We start from the raw sequence: 20,633 nt of genomic DNA on the forward strand, positions 1-20,633 counted from the left end.
TCAAAATCATACTTCACTAAGCCTGTGGCAGCAGACACCAACATTAAAGCAACACTTTGATGTTTTGCGTTCTGATGATCTTTGGGCTGTTTCTAATCCTCATTTTCTAGAATAATTGATTCCTAAAGACCCAATATAAAAAAAATAATAAATTGTAATTGAAAATTTAAGAACTATATTTCATCAAAGCAAAGATGTAACATACAGAATTAGGTTTAATTTTAGGCATTTAGAAATCAAAAACAAAAATAACTAAGTATAGGGTTGTTTTCTTTTTATTTCATCAAATTAAGAAGTAACAAGCATTTTAGGCTTTTATTCTAAAATTCAGACATCCTAAGATCCATGAAAGATGGATGACATCTTCAACTTGGTTTGGTATCATTTTGTATCATGAAAAATACTGTGTATTTATTTACTTTCTCTCCTCAGTTTCAATTTTATAAATATAGGTGAAAAAGTTAAATTATTACTGGAAATATTGGTGTCATATATTGTACAACCCAATTTAGGTGTAAAATGTGATCATAACCTATGGTTAACACTTTATACTCTTCAGATAGCCAAAAATTAAGTAAATATCAATAATATATAAATTGGAGACATATTTTGCTATCAGAAATCATAATCATTTTGCAATTATTTAATAACCATTTCAAAAGTATTAAGCCCCTATCTTGTGTCAGACACTGTACTAGACACTAGGAATGTACTGGCCCATGACTGTGGGGTCTATCCAGGGGTACAAGGCAAAAAATTAGCCAGTTATAACAATGTGTGAATGCTATGGTAGGGAAGTGGAGGGTGCTGTGGAAAACCAAGAGTTGGAGCCTCTCACTAGACTTAGAGGATTAGGGTGAGTTTACTAGAGGGCATTGCATCCAAGCTGAGATCTGAAGGATGACCTAATACCCAAATGGACGAGAAGTGGAAAGGAAGGGTCATAGGAAAAGCATGCTTAATCAGAGCAGTTGTACCAGTTTAAACTCCCACCAACCATGCTTTTCTGTTATCAGTACTTCAAATTATCAGTCTTTTTATTTTTAGCCATTCTGTTGAGTCGTGTAGTGGCTTCTTTTTGTGGTTTTAATTTGCATTTTTAAGTATACTTATTGCACATTTGGATAGAATATTCTATAAATCATGTCAGCTAATTAAAAAATCTTACATTACACTTTCTCTATTTCACCAGCATGATGAGAACTTATATTTAAATGATCTTAAGTCATTGTAGTATTTGAAATCTAAGTTATCATCAGTGTCAAATTATATTTAATATATATTTAATATATTACAGTTTTTTGACTGTTAGGAAATCATTTATTCACCAAAATGTGCGTACACACACACACACACACACACACACACACACACACACACACACACTCACTCACAGAACTGCTTACCAAAATACTTGAATAACTGAGGAATTCCATTTCTTTATCATACAAAAACAAAAAACTTGAGTTTGTCTGTAATACTTCCTATCTTGGGAGAGTTATGTTAACCATCTTCTAATAATTTTTGGGGGTTATGAAAAGATAAAATGTAGTAAAATATATATGCTGCTAGATAAGGAGTTCCTTTCCTCCAAGTATTTGCAGTGTGTTTGGTGTGGTTCCTGGGACTCCTGAAATGGTTTGTCTCATGTTGGATAAGATTTACGTACAGTTTTCAAAGTTGCTTTTCCTTTCTTTATATTCAGCCTATCAAGCTTGGAGATCATCTCAACAGCATCCTGCTTGGAATGTGTGAAGATGTTATTTACGCTAGAGTTTCTGTTCGGACTGTTCTGGATGCTTGCAGTGCCCATATTAGGAATAGCAATTGTGCACCTTCATTTTCCTATGTGAAGCAGTTGGTAAAACTGGTTCTGGGAAATCTTTCTGGGGTAAGCTACAGTTCCAACTGGTATATATAGTCATATTTTAAAATTTAGCAGAACATTTTTTAAAGATACTGTAGGTAGCATTTTCTCAATGAAGACTAGGGAACAGTACATTAAATTCCTTGTTCTAATGTTAATTGTTTATTTGAAACATGACTTAAAATTTAGAAGCCTGGTGCAATAACTTAGTCTCTTAGATTTTATGAGAATTCATCTTTTTTTAGAATGTGTTAGAGCTGAAAATGTTTGTTCTTGCCTCCTTTCTTACATCGTAAGGAGCTTCCAGCAAGTGGTTCTGTCTATTGTGAAAAATACATTGACATACAAAATGGGTTTTAGCATTAATAATGCACTTTCTATTGCTTTATACCTCTTTCTTGGCCACTTACTGGTCTGGACCCCTTGAGTATTCCCAAAACTCTCCCCATCTTCTATGGACACTGTCACCTGGTGTGAAGGGGGTGATACATGCTTGTATCCCTGCTAGATTGCCCCAAGACCTGGACGCTCCCGTTCTCTCTCGTCATAGATACGAAGAATCCCAAGAATAATAAACCCTGTATCTATAGTCCCACCTCTGCAAATCATGTGTTACACTTTATCTGGGACAAAAAGACATGAATATATAGTACTCGGATACTCCTTGGTTTTTGATAGCTGATCTAGATCCAACTTTATCTGCTCTTACACTTCAGAGTTATGGGACCTGAGTGAGGTCCTTCTTTGTGTGAACTACAAATTTGCCACTGTCACACAGTGTTCTTGATGGCTTCTCACTTCTTCTTCCTAGGGGTTTTGCCATCTTTTTTTTTTTTTTTAATTTTTATTTATTTATTTGACAGAGACACAGCGAGAGAGGGAACACAAGCAGGGGGGTGGAGAGGGAGAAGCAGGCTTACCACTGAGCAGGGAGCCCGATGCGGGGCTCGATCCTAGGACCCTGGGATCATGACCTGAGCTGAAGGCAGATGCTTAACGACTGAGCCACCCAGGCGCCCTGGGGTTTTGCCATCTTAACCAGGATGTTGTATGGCTGGAGGGGTATATCCAAATTCTGTGCAATTTGCTAGTTGACAAGAAACAGGCTCATAGATTCTTCCAGGCAAATGATTTATAGACTGTACCCTGTGTAAACTGTAAACTATACCTTGGTGCTTCTGTAGTGAAAGGAATATAGGTAGTAGAGGCTGAGTGAATGGGTTCTTGGCTGCTTATTTCCCCTCCTTAACTAGAGCTGCTCCAGTTCTAATTTACTTATTTGTTTATATTCCTGCATCTGATTTTTTTTTTAACAAAGGTAAAGCTACTAAAAATCTATGAAAGCCTTCTATCCAGAACAAAGTTTCCTACATATTATCAAATACAGTTTTGTTTTTAAAAATTCCTTTGTGATCAAATAAGTTTGAGGAAAACCTATTTAAGAGAAATTAAAATATATTTTCACTGCAGAACTTCTCAGAGCCTTTAATACACTAGACTATATTACTCACCTTCAAGAGTGGTACGCATGTAGATAAAACATTTCCCAAATTTATTTGGGTCTTTTTTCTTTTTTTACAGATTTTTTCATAATACTAATGTTCCATAAAACTTCCTTTGAGAAAAAGCGATCAATACTAATTCCTTCACTTTTTAAATAAGGAAATTGAGACTTAACACAGCTTATGGGACATATATTTCCTATTAGTCCAGCGATCTTTCTATTTTACCACATCTCCTCTAAGACTTGTCTTGCTGATTTTATCCCTTTAATAAAATTGCTAGAATTATTTTTTCTTCCTTTTAGTGAAGAAATATTCCTCCATGGAATTCTATTGTCCTTCTAATAGTTGCCCATATTAAAGATCTCCGTCTCTTTACATTTAGTATTTAAGCCAGTTTATTACAGTAATGAATATTGCTCATCTATATATGAAACCTGTCTAGATACTACAGAAGATACAACTTAATAAAATATTTGCTCTACCTTCAAAGAGCTCTTATTTAAAGTTCTACAACCATTTGGTTAATTATAAAATGCAGAGGAAAGTATGAAAAGCAACACAGGAAGAATTTTTAAAGCTATGAAGTTTTGAGGGGAAGGATACAAGTTATGACTGCATCGAAAAATAGCACTTTGAACTAGATCCAGTAGTCTGATAGAAAGTAACCTAGGCAGAGGGAAGTAAGCCTGGTTAAATGCTATGAAATAGGAAAGAGCGGGGTATGTTTGAGGAACAGTATTAAGTTGGATATGGGGTGTGTTGTGGGATTATTTAGTAGGAGAGAAGAATAGAAGGGTCAGTCGAATTAGTATATAGGTACGCTGCCTTTCCAGAGGCAAATTTCTACTAAGAAGAAATAACATTGTTCCCCTTATCTTTCTATTGCTCTTGCTAGTCTCCTGGACATCACCCAACAGTCGGAGCCTTGGCGGCTACCTTTTTTTGTTTGTTTTGTGCCAGGCACTGTGCTAAATGGCTTATGTGCTTGTCCACATTTGTTCATCCTAACAGTCTCAGGTTACCCTCGTTTTAGAGATAATGAAACTAAAGCTTAGAAAGATTAAATAATCTGCCCATGACCACGCACTTTGTAAATGACAGACACAATTGGAGCCTGGATCTCTCTGACCCCAAAGCCCAAGCTGCTAGCCATTTTGCTCCTCTGAAGCTGTTGCCTTCAGGAGCCAAGAGAATGATTTAGTCTTTTGTTCAGGGTGAAATTCATTTCAAGGGACCATAATTCTTATCTATTGAAAGTTAATTAGCATGGAGTGTAAAGTCAGCAGGCCAGCTTACTTGTCTTGGTTCTTCTACTGATTTAATGTCACAGCATCTTTGACCTTGATTTTACTTATCTATAAAATAGGAATAGTAACACATACCATCCACTCATGTTACTGAACAGTTGTGAAGATAATTATTTCAATGTTGAGGAGCTGCTTCAAGGTTCTTAGAAGTTTGTTGTTGTTGTTGTTGTTTTTTTGCTATTTCTCTCTTTGTCTGTAGTACAAGGTTAATAACCCTACCACATAAGGGGTCTTGAGGATTAAGTAAACTTTGTAAAGCACCTAAAGCAGTGCCTGCTTTATAGTAATTGCTCAATAAATGGCAGCTATTACTAACAGTGCTGTCAATGCAGGGATTCCCAAAGATGCAGGATGTGCCTTATCTCTTTAGTTACTGACAACATAGTGCAATACACTACTAATATCATTTATGTAATTTAAAGGATGACATCATTCCAGAAATACTTCCATTTAAGTCTTCTTAGAAGTAGGAAACATAATACCTTTAATATACTACCTTAAACTACTACCATAAGTAGATTTTTAATCCATATTCAAACAAATTTCACTAACGGAGGAATATTAAAATTATTGTGTATATATGTTTGTAAACAAATACGTACGCATGCATTTGATGTCAGATTTAAGTAATTTCTCTTCATCATTACCTCTCCATTTATTTCTTGAAGCTTCTGCTCTTCTTGATCATCTAACTAAACCCAGTGTTCTAATTTTTCATCCCTTATAATGTGGAATTTGATCAAATTTGATACACTTTTACTTTAATTTTTTAAAGATAATATACTTTTTTTCCCATTAATACATTTTTTATTTTTAATTCCAGTATAGTTAGCATACAGTGTTAGATTAGTTTCAGGTATACAATATAGTGATTTAACAGTTCTATACATCATTACTCAGTGCTCAAGCATTCATCATAAGTGTACTCTTAATCCCCTTTGCCTACTTCACCCATCAACTCACATACCTCTCCTCTGACATCCTTTATTTTATTTTATTAATTTTTTATAAAGATTTTATTTATTTACTTGACAGAGAGAGATAGTGAGAGCAGGAACACAAGCAGGGGGAGTGGGAGAGGGAGAAGCAGGCTTCCCGCTGAGCAGGGAGCCCGATGCGGGGCTTGATCCCAGGACCCTGGGATCATGATCTGAGCCGAAAGCAGCTACTTAATGACTGAACCACCCAGGCGCCCCTATTTTATTAATTTTTTTAAAAGTTCTTTGTTAATTCTCTCATGAAAAATCTGCATAATCACCACAGATAAAGTCACTGCAGAATCTTTACTCCTTTTCTTTTGTCCAATCACCAGCTCACTGCTAAACATTTTATTTCTTTTTGCCAGCACCAACATTGGCTTTTGCAGTCCCCCTGACTTTGTTCATTCTGTTCTTATGTTCCTTTAGCTGTTTTCTTGAGGTGTTTTTCTTCTCATATGGGCCATGCCTTGCAAGTCTGTGTTTGGGTTCATTTTTCTTTGCATAATCCACCGAAGTGTCAAAGCTACTTGTCTTGCCACCACCAAAATGGGTTCTGAGTCCAAACCCAAAGATGACATCTGGTGTGGTTTTGTACATTTTGGCTAGTTTTTCCTGAATTTCTGTCTTAGGTACTGTTGCTTTTCCCAGCTGAAGAACATCAGTGACCATTTGTTTAAGCTGAAGTAGTCCATTGGTCATGAACTTCCTGGACTGAATAGTTACTGTGTCATTCATGATGGCAGCCAAGGTTCAAACAGCTAGGGTGGAAGAAAATGATATGCTTTATTTTAAATGAGTACCCTCAGTTAAAGTTATTAAAGCTAAAGACTATTCAAATATTTTGGGGCACCTGGGTGGCTCAGATGGTTAAGCGTCTGCTTTCGGCTCAGGTCGTGATCCCAGGGTCCTAGGATTGAGTCCCGCATCCCATTTCTCCCTCTGCCTCTGCCTCTCTCTCTCTTTCTCTGTCTCTCATGAATAAATAAATAAAAATCTTTAATAAAAAAAAGACTATTCAAACATTTTATTATAAAGGAGATTCAAAAGAGCATTGATTTAAATTTAATTGTCATCCCTCAATATGTCCATTGGTTTAAAACATTTCTCAAATGTAATTCCTGGCAGGAAAAAATCTAGAAAATTACTTTTGAAAATAATTTATGTCAGTACCCTCAGTGCTTAGTTATAATCAGGAGAAAGCTTTATTATAGCAGAATTAATGTGTTTTTAAAATCATAATCAAACTTGAGAGATTAACATAGTAACCAATTAGGGAAAAAAGAACTCCTTTAGTTTACTGTTTTCAGATGGAACTCATTTTAACTACGTCAGTTTGGCTAACTTTGTTCCCCAGTTAGCAGATAATTCTTCTACAATTCTCTCTTGCCTTTCATTTCCTGAAGATGAATTGGCCAGAACTGAGCTACATAAATCCTATAAAGAAAAACAAATTAACGATAGCCAATGTGGAGTGTCTTTACCAATGCCATACTCCACAAAATTGTCTAACTAGTGACATTCTGTAGGTAATTACCATGAAAATGAAAGGGAGATTGTTTCGTCAAATTTGATTTTTGATTATCTATGTACAGACGGATCAACTTTCCCGTAACAGTGAACAAAAGCCTGATCGAAGCCAAGCTATTCGAGACCGATTGAGAGGAAAAGGATTACCAACAGGTAAGCGTATATTAATAGGAAATTTTTAAGTTTTAACCTTATTTCATTGTTTGTTTTAATGAAATCATACTTACCTGGCTTGGGAATCTGATAATTGTGGCCATAATTAGAACGTAAGTATGCAAAGTGGAGAAAGGGAATAGACAGGAACACTAACTTTATTAATATATAAATCCATTAAAATTATGCAAAAAACATTACTAAGAACTCCCACAGTAAATCATTTCCTTTCCAATATTGTTATTTTAGCAATATTTGTTTACTTTATTGTCTTTATCATGGAATTTTATATTAAAAATATATTTTAAAGCAAGATGAAACAAAGTTTATGAACATAAACACTACTGAAACAGAGTTTCAGAAAGCAAAGTTTGCTGCACTTTATTTTCTATTCTAGTTCTTTTTGTTAATGGGAATCACAACCCCCTAAGTTGATTTTAGACTATCTTGTCTACACATGTATATCTAGAGAGAGGTGTAATTATAGTAAGGAAATATATATATAAACACATCTTCTTGCAGGTAAAAATCTTTCCCTCTATTTTTTTTATTATGTTCAATTAGCTAACATATAGTACATCATTAATTTTTGATGTAGTGTTCAATGATTCATTAGTTGCATATAATACCCAGTGCTCATCACAACACATGCCCTCACTTTCCCTTTATTTAAAAACTATCCTAGGATTGGAGATACGATATAGTATGAACCTTGGTGCCAAGAAGAGCAGCACTTTGTTAATCCATCAAATTTTCAGACTCCTGTTTTAGAACTGAATAATAATAGAAAATTATAATTAAATGTCAATAGCAAACGGAAAGAGTCTTTTTCAAGGAGACATAATGAGCATACTTTAATGAGTGAATGTTAGATTTAAATGATTTCTGTTTCTCTTATTTATCATGTTTCTAATTTCTTCCTCCCTTCCAGCAATCCATCTCCCTCCCTCTCTCCTTCTCCATTTCTGTCTGTGTTCCTTCCTTATTTCCCTGTTCTTTACTTTCTTTCTGGAATTCCCTTTTATCATCTCCTACTGTCATTAAATGGCCATGTTATAGAATTGAAGTTGGTTTGCTTGTTATTTGTTGAGTTAGTCCTATCCCTTTATTGGAGAATTAAACATCCCCTATATCTAAACTCAAGAGAATTTGTAAGGAATTAAATTTCTCACTCAAGATAAACCAAATTTTGTTTATGTTTACATTTTGGGTAAAATTAGAGGTCCTCACACTTAAAGTGCAACAGCCTTTTTGAGATCAAGTGTAATAGAAGAGAATTCTTCACTTCTTCTTAGCCATTGGTTTCCACAGTAGTACTGCTCAAGGACTGTCTTAATTTACAAATTTAACAGATGTAAAAAAACCACATCTCAAAGACAGAATCAACATAATGTACTAATTATACTCATTACCAGACAAGCAATTAGTAGCTTAGAGTCAATGGCATATACTAATGTAATATAAAAACTTTAAGATTAAAAAAGTGACCTTGTGAAGAAGAACTATTTTTTAGGACCCCAATGTTACCTTTGGGCAGTGCAGTTCTTCACTGTCAGAGGTCACTTGCAACAAAGAGTCTTGTTACACTACATCGGTACAAAAGCATTCTCTTTGATGCGAACCAACCTGAAACCTTCATGTACTGATAGCTTTAGTTTATTAGACTCCTGGCCATGGTTTTCAATAAGGAAAATGTCAAGATGGACAGTGAGATATAGAATTAGATTAAAAGAAATAAGCAATTTTAGGGATGATGCCTTGTGTCTAAGTGATTTGATTGTTCAGCTGAAACTTAACAATAACTTTTTTTTATCTATGAGTCAATTACCTTAAAAAGTCTCTCCTTGGGCGCCTGGGTGGCTCAGTTGGTTAAGCGACTGCCTTCGGCTCAGGTCATGATCCTGGAGTCCCGGGATCGAGTCCTGCGTTGGGCTCCCTGCTCAGCAGGGAGCCTGCTTCTCCCTCTGGCCCTCCCCCCTCTCGTGTACTCTCTCTCTCATTCTCACTCTCTCAAATAAATAAATAAATCTTTAAAAAAAAAAAAAGGTCTCTCCTTACATCTTAGCTCTCAGATCTGTTAAAAAGGTAAGGCCTAAACTAGTGGGCTGTCTGCCCCCATTTTGTTATTTTATACTGCCAGTGCTGATAAAATGGCTTCACTCAGCCAAAAGAAATCAAACATTTCCTCCCAAGCTTAAGGCGGAAACCTACACCATGATCAGATCAGCATGATAGTGCTTCAGAACTTGGGCGTATTGACAGTATCATGTTTCTTTTTTTGTGTACTTGAACACACTTGTGAGGACAGATGGGGAATCGAGAAACCTCTTTTAATACTGAAATGTCATTTGAAGTTACCTTCTAAGAGATGCTTAAGTTTTTTGAGTCTTGTGTGAGGGGAAAGGTGAATGATGATACCAGTTAAGGATGATGTTAGTGATATATAACAAATACAGTTAAAACACAGTACTTTATAAGGGAGTTTTTTTTTTTTCAATTTGACTAAAATAAATGGAATATGTTCTATTATGAAGACTTTTTATGTTTTTAAAATCTTTTATTTTTATTTCTTTTTCCCCCAAATTAGTTTTTAGCAAGCTCTGTATTCTCCAAAAGGAGCATGTTTATGGTTTCATTTTCTATTTGGTTACTTGTAATTGTATGTAAAATCTAATGTTGTTGGGGCTCCTGGGTGGCTTAGTTGGTTAAGTACTGCCTTCGGCTCAGGTCATGATCCTGGAGTCTCGGGATCGAGTCCCGCATCGGGCTCCCTGCTCAGCAGGGAGTCTGCTTCTCCCTCTGACCCTCCCCCCTCTCATGTTCTCTCTCTCTATCTCATTCTCTCTCTCAAATAAATAAATAAAATCTTTAAAAAAATCTAATGTTGTTTGTAAACTTCTCTTTGAACTCAGAGCCTTTTCAAGAGATGGAAAATCCGCCTGTAGCACCATTTATCCTGTTTTGAATAATCTGATTTTTTAAATAATAGAATCTAAACTTTTATAGGAAATCTTTTGATTTCTGGTTTCATGATTTCCTCTCAAAATAACTTTTAAATTCCCCCTGAGTAGATAATGATATGTTGAGGAAAATAAAGCAGAAACAAAAGAGAGGAGCAATTTAGAATTTTATGCTGCCCTTGTTCAGAAGAGCTCATGATAGTTCATTAGGTGTTAATTCATTTATCCTGCCTTCTTTAAGAAGAAGGTATAATAAGTAATGTCCACAGCTTTGTAGATGAAGGAAGTGAGAAACATGGAAATTAAGTGGCTTGCCCAAGCTCATGGATTGAATTTGGTAAAGCTGGAATTAAAACCCAGGTGTTTTGACAGTAATCTTTCTGGTAGATTATGCTACCTAAATTGGCTTTAAAAGAGTTTCAAAAAGTTAATGTAATCGATCCATTCTAGAAGCATTGTTTTGGAATGTCTTTAATCAGGAATTAGAAATACAAAAACAGGTAAGACATGGTTTCTTATGTTACTGTTCCATTTGGGGGTGGAGTGAGGAAATGAGTGGGAGTGATGACAGATATCTAATATAATGGGTAATTTTAATGTAGTGAAAGAACTGTCCTAAGAAAGGGCCAACGTGCTCTGTGAGTAAGTGGAAGGAGCTAGTAACTCTCCCAGGATGGGGAAATATTAAAGAAGTTTCTACCTGAAATCTTTTAAGAGTAGCTGCAGTGGTATTGCCTTCAAAAATAACATTAACTTCCTGTGATCAAAATGGGTAGTGAGCAGAGCTATTAGATGTACTTAATGATTTCAGTGCTGTTTATTGCCTGTTAAATAAAATAATTATAATAGCCCAACACATGTTTAGAAAGATTTGGAAAGCAGGTGAAGAAATTGCATTTTACCTAGTCTGAAATCAAGTTAGTAAGTAAGTAGCACTGGTATTAACAGTACATGGTTTTCACTGGTCTAGCAGCCTATGCACCTAATAAATGAGTCTAGAATTCCTGTTTTTCCTCACTTAAAGGGCCAGATTCTGTATTTGAACTCTCATTTTTAGTTCCCAGATTAGTGAAATTTTTCCAACAGTGCTTTAGCAATATAAGGCAACCATGATATGATATGTGATGTTATATATATTTTATCCACTTGTGAAGTGTTAATCATGCAATTCCATATTCAATTGTATAGCTGAAGATAGTATTATTGATATGATAAAATGCATTGAGACTCCTGCCGATTAGAAATATGTGATTTTAGGGGCGCCTGGGTGGCTCATTCGGTTAAGCGGCTGCCTTCGGCTCAGGTCATGATCCCAGGGTGCTGGGATCGAGCCCCATGTCCGGCTCCCTGCTCAGCAGAGAGCCTCCTTCTCCCTCTACCTCTGCCTGCCACTCTGCCTACTTGTGCTCTCTATCTCTCTGCCAAATAAATAAATAAAATCTTTAAAAAAAAAAAAAGATATGTGATTTTAAAGGGGTGTGTTTGTACCAGCCAAAATCCACCTCCCTTACCTAGATAAAGGGAGATAAAGGTATGTCTCCTTTTTCGTCCAAAAAGCAAACAAAACCATTCCTAAGGTATTAGACCCACTGGAGAAACCACTTAGCTCCAAACACTTCTCCCTTTTTTTTTCCCTCCTATTATAAATACTTTATTTCAACCAGAAGGTACAATCTCTCAGGGGTTTCATAGTTTAAAAAGCTACAAGCATGGGGCTCCTGGGTGGCTCAGTCATTAAGCATCTGCCTTCAGCTCAGGTCATGATCCCAGGGTCCTGGGATCAAGCCCCGCATCGGGCTCCCTGCTCCGCGGGAAGCCTGCGTCTCCCTCCCCACTTCCCCTGCTGTGTTCCCTCTCTCGCTGTGTCTCTCTCTGTCAAATAAATAAATAATCTTTTTTTTTTAAAGCTACAAGCACATCATGTTGTAACTACATAAAAAACATTGCTATAAATGGAACTGCCTGGCTTAGACCATATATATTTCTGCACAGTCTTTATGGAATCTGCACAAAGAAATATCTTCCCTCCCTTTCATCCAATTAATTGTTCTTGTATGTAAGTTGCTTTCTAGTCCAGTACATCCAGAGTGGTGAAATCACAAGGCCAGCCATGTAGCCAAAGGTCACTCCAAGCATACTCCAAGCATACAGAAGATGGGCTGTATCTGCCACGGTCCTTCCCAATTGAGTGGACTAGGAGAGGCTCCAAGCCATGTCCCTATAAAGCTAGAAATGGTAGTGATCTGAAGACTGTTCTCCCAAATGGATGCGACTTCATTTCTACTGAACACTCTTAGCCATGCTTTAATGTTTGGTTCTAACAAACATAAACAAGGTACAGTAGTAAAAGTAGACAAAATAACTGCAAATAAAAATGTTTCCAGCACATATGGAACAAAAATTGCACGAAAGAAGGAACATGACATAAACAGCATTTCAAAAATCTGGTTACCTTGTATGATAATGAACTTTTAGAGGATGCATTTGGTTTCACTACTAACTATAATACTAGACTGACAGCAGTTACAAAAACAACAGATGGACAAGTGTGTTTCCAATATTGAGACGTTCTCCAAGAAGAATGATGGACTGATACTTAGGATCATTGAAAATATGCATAAAAAATGGATATACAATAGTCTCTTGATATCAGTATCTTTCACTGTGTTTTCTTTGAGAGGTCGTCTTAACTCTCCCACCTGCGGAAGAGAAGTGGGGGTTACTACCTCCCACCATCAGGCACAACTGGCCTCCCTGCCCCTCGGGCAGGTGCAGGCATGTGCGGCCCAAACATCTCTTCCCTACCACTTCCTTTTTCTTCCTTCAAAAGGTGATCCACACTCAGTTTCTAAACCTTTAATGCTTTTGTGGCTCATAACTTACGATTTTACTTCAGACAATCTCTAACAAGTATATATATACATATCCCTCTGAACTTTGTTTTGCACCTCCACAATTTTTTGCCCATTTTCCTCAGGAGTATCAATCCCTCCCCACCCCTACTTTCTTCCTCTTCCTATTTACCCATTGATTTGTTTGTTTTATTGCTACCAGAAGAGACCTTATTATAGCAAAAAAATCATCTATATAAATAATGGTCATGAGATTTTAAGTTGGCTATCATAATGTGATTTTTCAGGCATGTAGAGCAAATTAAGAAATAGTTAAATTTGGCATATTTTGTAGAAGCAGAGTAGAAAGGTAGTGCAAACTTTTAAATGAATTACTTTCATTATAATTTTGTACTACCTTACAGAACTTAAAAATGGTAACGTTTTGGACTTTTTTTTTTCCTTTAACTTTCTGGACTTTTTTAATCGCTTCTCGGCCTTTTGGCTAAGATCAGGTATAACTTTCTGGACTTACAATAAATAAGAACTGAAATATTATGCAAAAACCTAGCATTTATAGAGCAGTAGTTATCCAGGAGCTACCTTATTAGCAATTAGTTTTAAGTCTCATATGGCTGGTGAGAAGACACGGCCTTTTAGGATACCATAGCCCATTAATATATTGTTAGTAAATACTAATAACCTACAAGAGAATGATAAATCTACCTGTTCGAAATGCAACAGACTCATGATACACTTGGAAAGTGATTATTTCAGTAGTGGTTGGGGTAGTCCTCACTAAAGAAGTTGTATTTAAAAATATAGGGCGCCTGGGTGGCTCAGTTGGTTAAGCGACTGCCTTCAGCTCAGGTCATGATCCTGGAGTCCCTGGATCGAGTCCCGCGTCGGGCTCCCTGCTGGGCAGGGAGTCTGCTTCTCCCTTGACCCTTCCCCCTCTCGTGCTCTCTCTCTCTCTCAAATAAATAAAATCTTTAATAAAAAAATTAAAAAAATTAAAAGTATAGAATAAGAAACAACTAACCATGAGAAAAGTCTGGACCATTCAGGGCATAGAAAACAGTATGTATAAAAGGTCCTAACATATAAGAGAGCTTAGTAGGAAAACTTGTGGCCTGGATGGAATGAAAGAAGTGGAGAGGAGACAAAAAGATTCAAATGGCAGATCTGAAAGGAGTCTTGTTTTTATTTTGAGTGCGATAGTATGCCTTTGAGACTTGCTAAAAAGGGTGGTGGCATCATGGAATTTATATTTTGAGAAGATAACAATGGCTGCTGAGTAGAGGGGTAGTTGGGTGAAGAAAGGAGGCCTGTCCAGAAGCCATTGCAGTTTTCTAGTCAAGTGATAATGTTAACTGGGTATAGGGTGATGCCAGTGAAAATGCAGATAATCACATGGAGTAAGATATCTTTGAGAAGTTAAATAACCAGCACTTCTGATGGATTTGATACAGGCAGTAAGGATGATGAAGGATTTCAGGATCATGCCCAGATTTCTGTTTTGAGCAGTCAGTTGGACAGTGATGCCACTTATTGAAATTGGAAAGATTGGGGTTGAATGGACATCTCTGGTTTTGGGAAACAAAAAATAGTATTAAGCTTGTTCAGTTTGAGGTGCTTCTAAGATATGCTAGTAGAAGTCTCAATTATATGTGATTGGAGCTCACAGAAGACATTGGTGCCAAGAATATAAATTTGGGAGTTATCTGTATGTAGTTAATTATTTAAAGCCTTGTTAGTAGATGAAATTATACAAGAAGAGAGTGAAAAGATGGGGTTCTAAAACTGATACCTGAGGAAATCCAACATTTGGATATCCAGTAGAGGAGAAAAAGCAAAGACTAAGAATGAGCAGTCTAAGAAGTAGAAGAAAACCAGTCTTGTAAAGAGAGGAAAGTGCTTCATTAAGTAACTGTCATCACCATCAGTTGTTGCTGAGAGGTAAGTAAGATGTAGATACAAAATATCTGTTGGATTTAGCCATATGGAGGTCATTAGTTTTACATAATGAGAGTTGCCAAGGTGTGGAGGAGTTGGAGGTTGACTAAAGTGAGCAGAATACTAATGGGAAAGAAGAAATTGGAGACAGCAGGAGCTAGAAGGAAATGTGGTAACGGGAGAGGTTTTGTTTATTATAGAAATATTAAAGCACGTTTGTATACTGTGAATTTATGATGTTGCCAAAACCCTCACTTGTTTGATTTCCTCTAAGTTTTGGCTACTTGTTGGGAGTCAGGGCAGTATAAAAGAAGACAGGTTGTTGAGTTCATCTAAGGTTGTGTGATCCTTAAGTCCTTTCAATTCTTATTTTTTACCTAATGTATTCTATCAATTTTCAAGAATATCTCTGTTCTCTATTTTTTAATGAAATTTTAAACAATGACTCAGTAGAAAAGGGGGGTTAATTAAGATTGAGGGCAGATGTTAACCAAAGAAGTAAAATCTCTGATAATGTAAAATAAGAGGGGGATTGAACACATATTGGGAATGAGGCTTCAACTGGTAGAAAATTGCATCTTTTGAGACAAGGGAAAAGATTGGCAGACACGGGTAGATATATATAATTAGCCATGGGAAAATGAGAAGCTCTCTTCGGAAAGATTCTATTCTCTTGATGAAATACGAGAAAAGATCATCAGAAAAGAGAAGAGGGAATTAATGTGGGAAATTTGAAGAATGAGGAAAAGTGAAGCATTGTGGAGAGTGAGTGAAATTACTGTTAACACATTGATGTTGAGTATCCAGGGTTTTTGACTATGAATTTATGATGTTGCCAAAATCCTCACTTATTTGATTTTCTCTAAGTTTTGGCTACTTGTTGGGAGTCAAGGCAGTATAAAGGAAAGCAGGTTGTTGAGTTCATCTATGGTTGTATGATCCTTAAGTCCTTTCAATTCTTAATTTTTACCTAATGTATTCTATCAATTTTCAAGAATATCTCTGTTCTCTATTTTTCAATAAAATTTTAAACTACTGAGTTTCAGTATGTGGTTTAAGAATGTAATTTACTCCTAAAATACTATAATGTAGATGTGTTTATCAGTTTTAAATTAGCTTAGATTAGAAGCTAAAGTCTGTGACAATCTTTGTCTAGTTGTGGTGTGTTATTTTCTCAGTGTTCTTTATATGACATACCCAAATATTGGTCTTATCCTTATTTGCACTTCAGTGGATCCATGTTCAGGGAAAGATGAGTTGCAAGAAAAGCAAAATGTTTGAATCTAATTTTCCAGTAAGCAGTTATTTGTTGACCATTCTGAAATGAATTCTCTTTTCTAAGATCTTTAAGGTGAAATGTTGAGTCAGGGAATTGAAACTTAGAGCTATCACCCTGGAGAGGAAATTGACTTATTCAAATGAGTTACTAAGCAATTTATTATTACTAGGGAAGTTTTAGTCATTATTTTATATTGTATACATAGCAAATAAGTTATCAAAGAGGGATCGCAGAAGGTCACACAGGAAATCTTCAGTGTTTATGGGCTTTTGCATTAGTAACTCTAAAGTATTTTTCTACATTTCTTTTTCTATAGTGGAGCCATACACACACACACACACACACACACACACACACACACAAACACACACACACGATTTTTTGTATTACTCTGAATTCCAAAAATTAATTTCTGATTGGGCATTTTTGCTGTGTCTCAATGCATTTATAGACTGGTGCCATTAAAAAAATTAGAATGGCTTACTGGTTTTTTGTTTTTTAAAGATTTTATTTATTTATTTATTTGACAGAGAGATACAAAGAGAGAGGGAACACAGCAGGGGGTTGGGAGAGGGAAAAGCAGGCTTCCCACTGAGCAGGTAGCCTGATGCGGGGCTCGATCCCAGGACCCTGGGATCATGACCTGAGCCGAAGGCAGATGCTTAACGACTGAGCCACCTAGGCGCCCCAGATTATATCAAATTTTCTGAAAACATATCATAATAAAACTTGGATACTTAAGAATTCCAAATGCTGCAATCTTTTTTTCATCCAGAATATAGCAAGAATTCTTTGTTTCTTCTTTAAAAATATTTAAATGACCAGAAAATACCAGGGCTTTATGTTGAAGTGATACATGTTTGAATTATATCTTTAAAAGTTAAAGGAGTATACTCTACATTCTATTATTACCCCAAATCATCTCACGGATTAAATTAATATTCTGCCAAACTGGATAGTATTAGAAACTTTTGCTTATTTTATTTTTACTTTTGTCTGTTTTTAAAACAAATAATTCACCTTTGATGAATATAAAATACTACTAAAAAAAGTTCGATACATTATAGTTTTCATTGAGTAAGAAACATTGGACTATGAAAAGTTAATCAAACAGTGTCTCTTTCCACTTTCATGATCACTACCATCCATTTCATCTCTGATCCTCCATTAGGAAGACTTAGGAAATTACCAGCACTTTCACTGTCAATAGTAAGGTTACATTCCAGTTATTTTCTAAAAATTCTGTGCATACATGATAGATTCTTATCATTCCAGGAAGAAGCTCTACTTCTGATGTACTAGACATACACAAGTCTCCATTCTCTCATCAGACCTTTCTTAACAAAGGGCTTAGTAAATCTATGGGATTTCTGTCCATCAGAGACACACAAGATGAGGAAGATTATTTCAAGGACATTTCATCAGATAATAATTCTGGACACGAAGATTCTGAAAATGCCTGCTCCCCTTACCAGTTCAAAACTAGTGGCCCAGAAAAAAAAACTTTCCCTGGTATTGATGTGCTTCCCAAGAAGAAGATTTGGGCTTCATCCATGGACTTGCTTTGCACAGCTGACAGAGACTTTTCTGTGGAAACTGGTGGATTCCGACAATATCTCCCTGAGGCAGTAACGGTGCGGACTTCAACTACTCCTAGAAAAAAGGAAGCAAGATACTCAGATGGAAGCATGGCCTTGGATATCTTTGGCCCTCAAAAAGTGGATCCAGTGTTTCACATGCGAGATTTGCCCACTTCCTCAGCAATATCGAGTGCTTTGGACCGAATTCGAGAAAGACAAAAGAAACTTCAGGTTCTGAGAGAAGCCATGAATGTAGAAGGTTAGTAAATTTGTATGCATTTGAGAAAGAATTGAATTGAAATATTGAAAATTGTGTTTTGAAATAAAGAAGGGTTATTAAACCATTCCACAAGTTTATTTCCACTGCCAAAGCTTTATACCCAGGTTAGTCTCTTCTCTGTCAGTTTCTGTCCTCCTTTCCACCAAAACTCTAATCAAACTACACTGCTCCCACACATTCATCTCTAGTAAGCATCCCAGTCCAGGCACTTTTATAGCCCTTCAATATTTTGGGTAACATGTTTTTAGATTGTAAACTTCTCAAGGCAGGAGCCATGTTTTCTACATCTTTTTAATCCTCCCCAGCACCGTGTATCTTGCACTCTCAAAAGAGGCTTCCCTAAAGGTCTGGTTCATGGAAATAAGAGGCAGTTAATAAAAACCAGCAATCCTAGGAAGGCAGAGTAGCCTGGTGATAGTGCATTGGTTCCCAAACCACCAATCTCAAAAAAAAAAAAAAAAAAAAACAGGGACACAACTCCTAGAGTTTGTTTGGTTTGGAATGAAGTTTTAAATCTGTATTTTAAAAGTCATGGTATTTAGGTTTATAGATATAGAGTTAGACAGCCTAGGTTTGAATTATTTACTACATCAGTAGCTACATGATACTTCCTTCAGCAACTGGGCTTACTCCCTCCCAAGTGGAGTGTAAGTTACTCCATCTGTAAAATGGGCTTAACAAAAGTAGATTAGGTAGTGAATGTAAAGTGATTAACAAATCAAATTATTACAATATTAATATGAGGTGCATTAAAAAACAACTTTATCAATGACAAATTCTTATTTGCAGGGCAAAGTTCTGATTCAAAAATACCTGATAGGCACACAAACCTCAATGTATTGAATAGAATAAAATTATGTGTTAGACATAGATAGAGGCAATTTTTAACATAAATCAATGGAAGAGAAAACAAAGTTGAATTATCAGTCTAATCTCTACATTTTTGAAGATTAAAGTTTTGTTATCTCCCCTTATAGACAAACTTTGGGACATAGCTGAAAGAGAAATTTAAAACAAGAGTCGTGGCATAATCAAGGGTCATAATTCATTTTTAAGGCCATTGTTCCAGTGGAATATTTTTGATTACATAGATCAAAAATACCTTTAAAGTGCTCTGCTAAAGGTTTGTTCTTTTACTTAGGCTTAGGCATAGTTTTGGACTGAACATACTCTACACATTATGCTTTACTTCTAGTAAAAGAAGCTTTGCTGCTTTTTTTCAATTCAGGAATTGCAAATTGGTGAATTTAAAATTATAAAGGAAATTATTGAACACTTAATTGATATTATGGTTATGTATGTATGTATGTGCATTTAAAGAAAACAGCCAGCTTTATGAGATGATTAATCTTGATCTGAAAACTTTCAAGGACAGAAAATACCTTAGAAATTTGTTATATGCACGATTTCACTGTTTAACTCTGATCAGTAAGCTTTTAGAGTTGTGGCAGAAAAGACTTTCTGTAGCTTAAAGTCTTCTCTTTCACAAGTTGTACTTCATGATTATTTAATGTTGCACAACAACTAGCATATGGATAATAACTTAGCCTGACCTTCTTATGAACATAAGAGACGTTTATGCGAAGAATTCTTGCCTGATGGGGAAAAAACCCCAAACCCTTAATTATTCAAGTAGATAAACTGTGATAGTCCCAGAGTAAAATAATGAACCTACATAGTGATGTAGATGACTCTTTCTAACATTCAAGAAATTGAATAATATACTTTATTAACATGTGAATATCAAGAATGAAATCCTGTTCTTATGTTCTCATGTGTGTTTTAAAAGATTATATGCTTAATATTTGATAAATTAATAATTTAAGTCTGAGAAAAGTGTTTTTTTACACTTGAACCTTGCTTTGAGAGTTAAACAGTAAAGAAATCAAACGCTAATGGAAATATATTAAATGCATTAAATTATGCTACACTAGTCTGATATATTTTATTTGAATATGTGATTTTTTTGATTACCCATGAAGTGAGTATTAAGCCGAACTATGTCCTAGTTTACATATGAGCCTTTTATCTTGTCAGGGAATGTGTGCAGGCACATGTGTTAAAGAAACTCAAATAGACCAACTTGTTTACAATTTGTTTCCAAATATGCATATATATCTACAAAGATGGTATATAATATTATTGACCCTTATTTATTAAAAATGGTAACTTGTTACAAAACCTAACTTCCAAATTTAGAAATGTTATATTCATTACAAGAGATACAAGAAAAGAAGAAAAGGAAAAGATGTCTTCTTAAAAATAAAATGGAATTGTTTGATACCATTTTCATCCTGAAATCTTTCTTTGCTATTGAAGTTTTCAAAAGCATTTGTTCTCACAAAGAACCTACCTATTTTTCCCCAGAGTGTATTTTTTTTTATTTTTCCCCCAGAGTGTATTTTATA

At 35.6% G+C, this 20,633-nt stretch overlaps 1 protein-coding gene and 2 pseudogenes across 17 annotated transcripts in view; 1 reads left to right on the plus strand and 2 right to left on the minus strand.

Moving 5' to 3' along the window:
* Positions 1–20,633, plus strand: part of PTPN13 (protein tyrosine phosphatase non-receptor type 13) — a 204,381-nt gene that overhangs the window by 85,452 nt on the left and 98,296 nt on the right. For 16 of the 17 annotated variants that reach the window (XM_073891890.1, XM_073891892.1, XM_073891894.1 and 13 more), the window contains exons 5-7: positions 1,706–1,891; positions 7,252–7,339; positions 17,641–18,204. In XM_073891890.1, coding sequence (XP_073747991.1) covers positions 1,706–1,891; positions 7,252–7,339; positions 17,641–18,204 — 838 coding nt within the window. The remainder of the gene's footprint in view (positions 1–1,705; positions 1,892–7,251; positions 7,340–17,640; positions 18,205–20,633) is intronic. The other variant, XM_073891896.1, reaches the window with a different exon arrangement.
* Positions 5,878–6,508, minus strand: LOC112835620 (small ribosomal subunit protein eS24 pseudogene; annotated as a pseudogene).
* Positions 12,340–14,193, minus strand: LOC141372694 (phosphatidylinositol-glycan biosynthesis class F protein pseudogene; annotated as a pseudogene).

The sequence above is a fragment of the Callorhinus ursinus genome, unplaced genomic scaffold, assembly GCF_003265705.2.
Source record: "Callorhinus ursinus isolate GAN/ISIS: 27379988/994484 unplaced genomic scaffold, GSC_fseal_2.0 scaffold4, whole genome shotgun sequence".
NCBI classification, from domain to species: domain Eukaryota; kingdom Metazoa; phylum Chordata; class Mammalia; order Carnivora; family Otariidae; genus Callorhinus; species Callorhinus ursinus.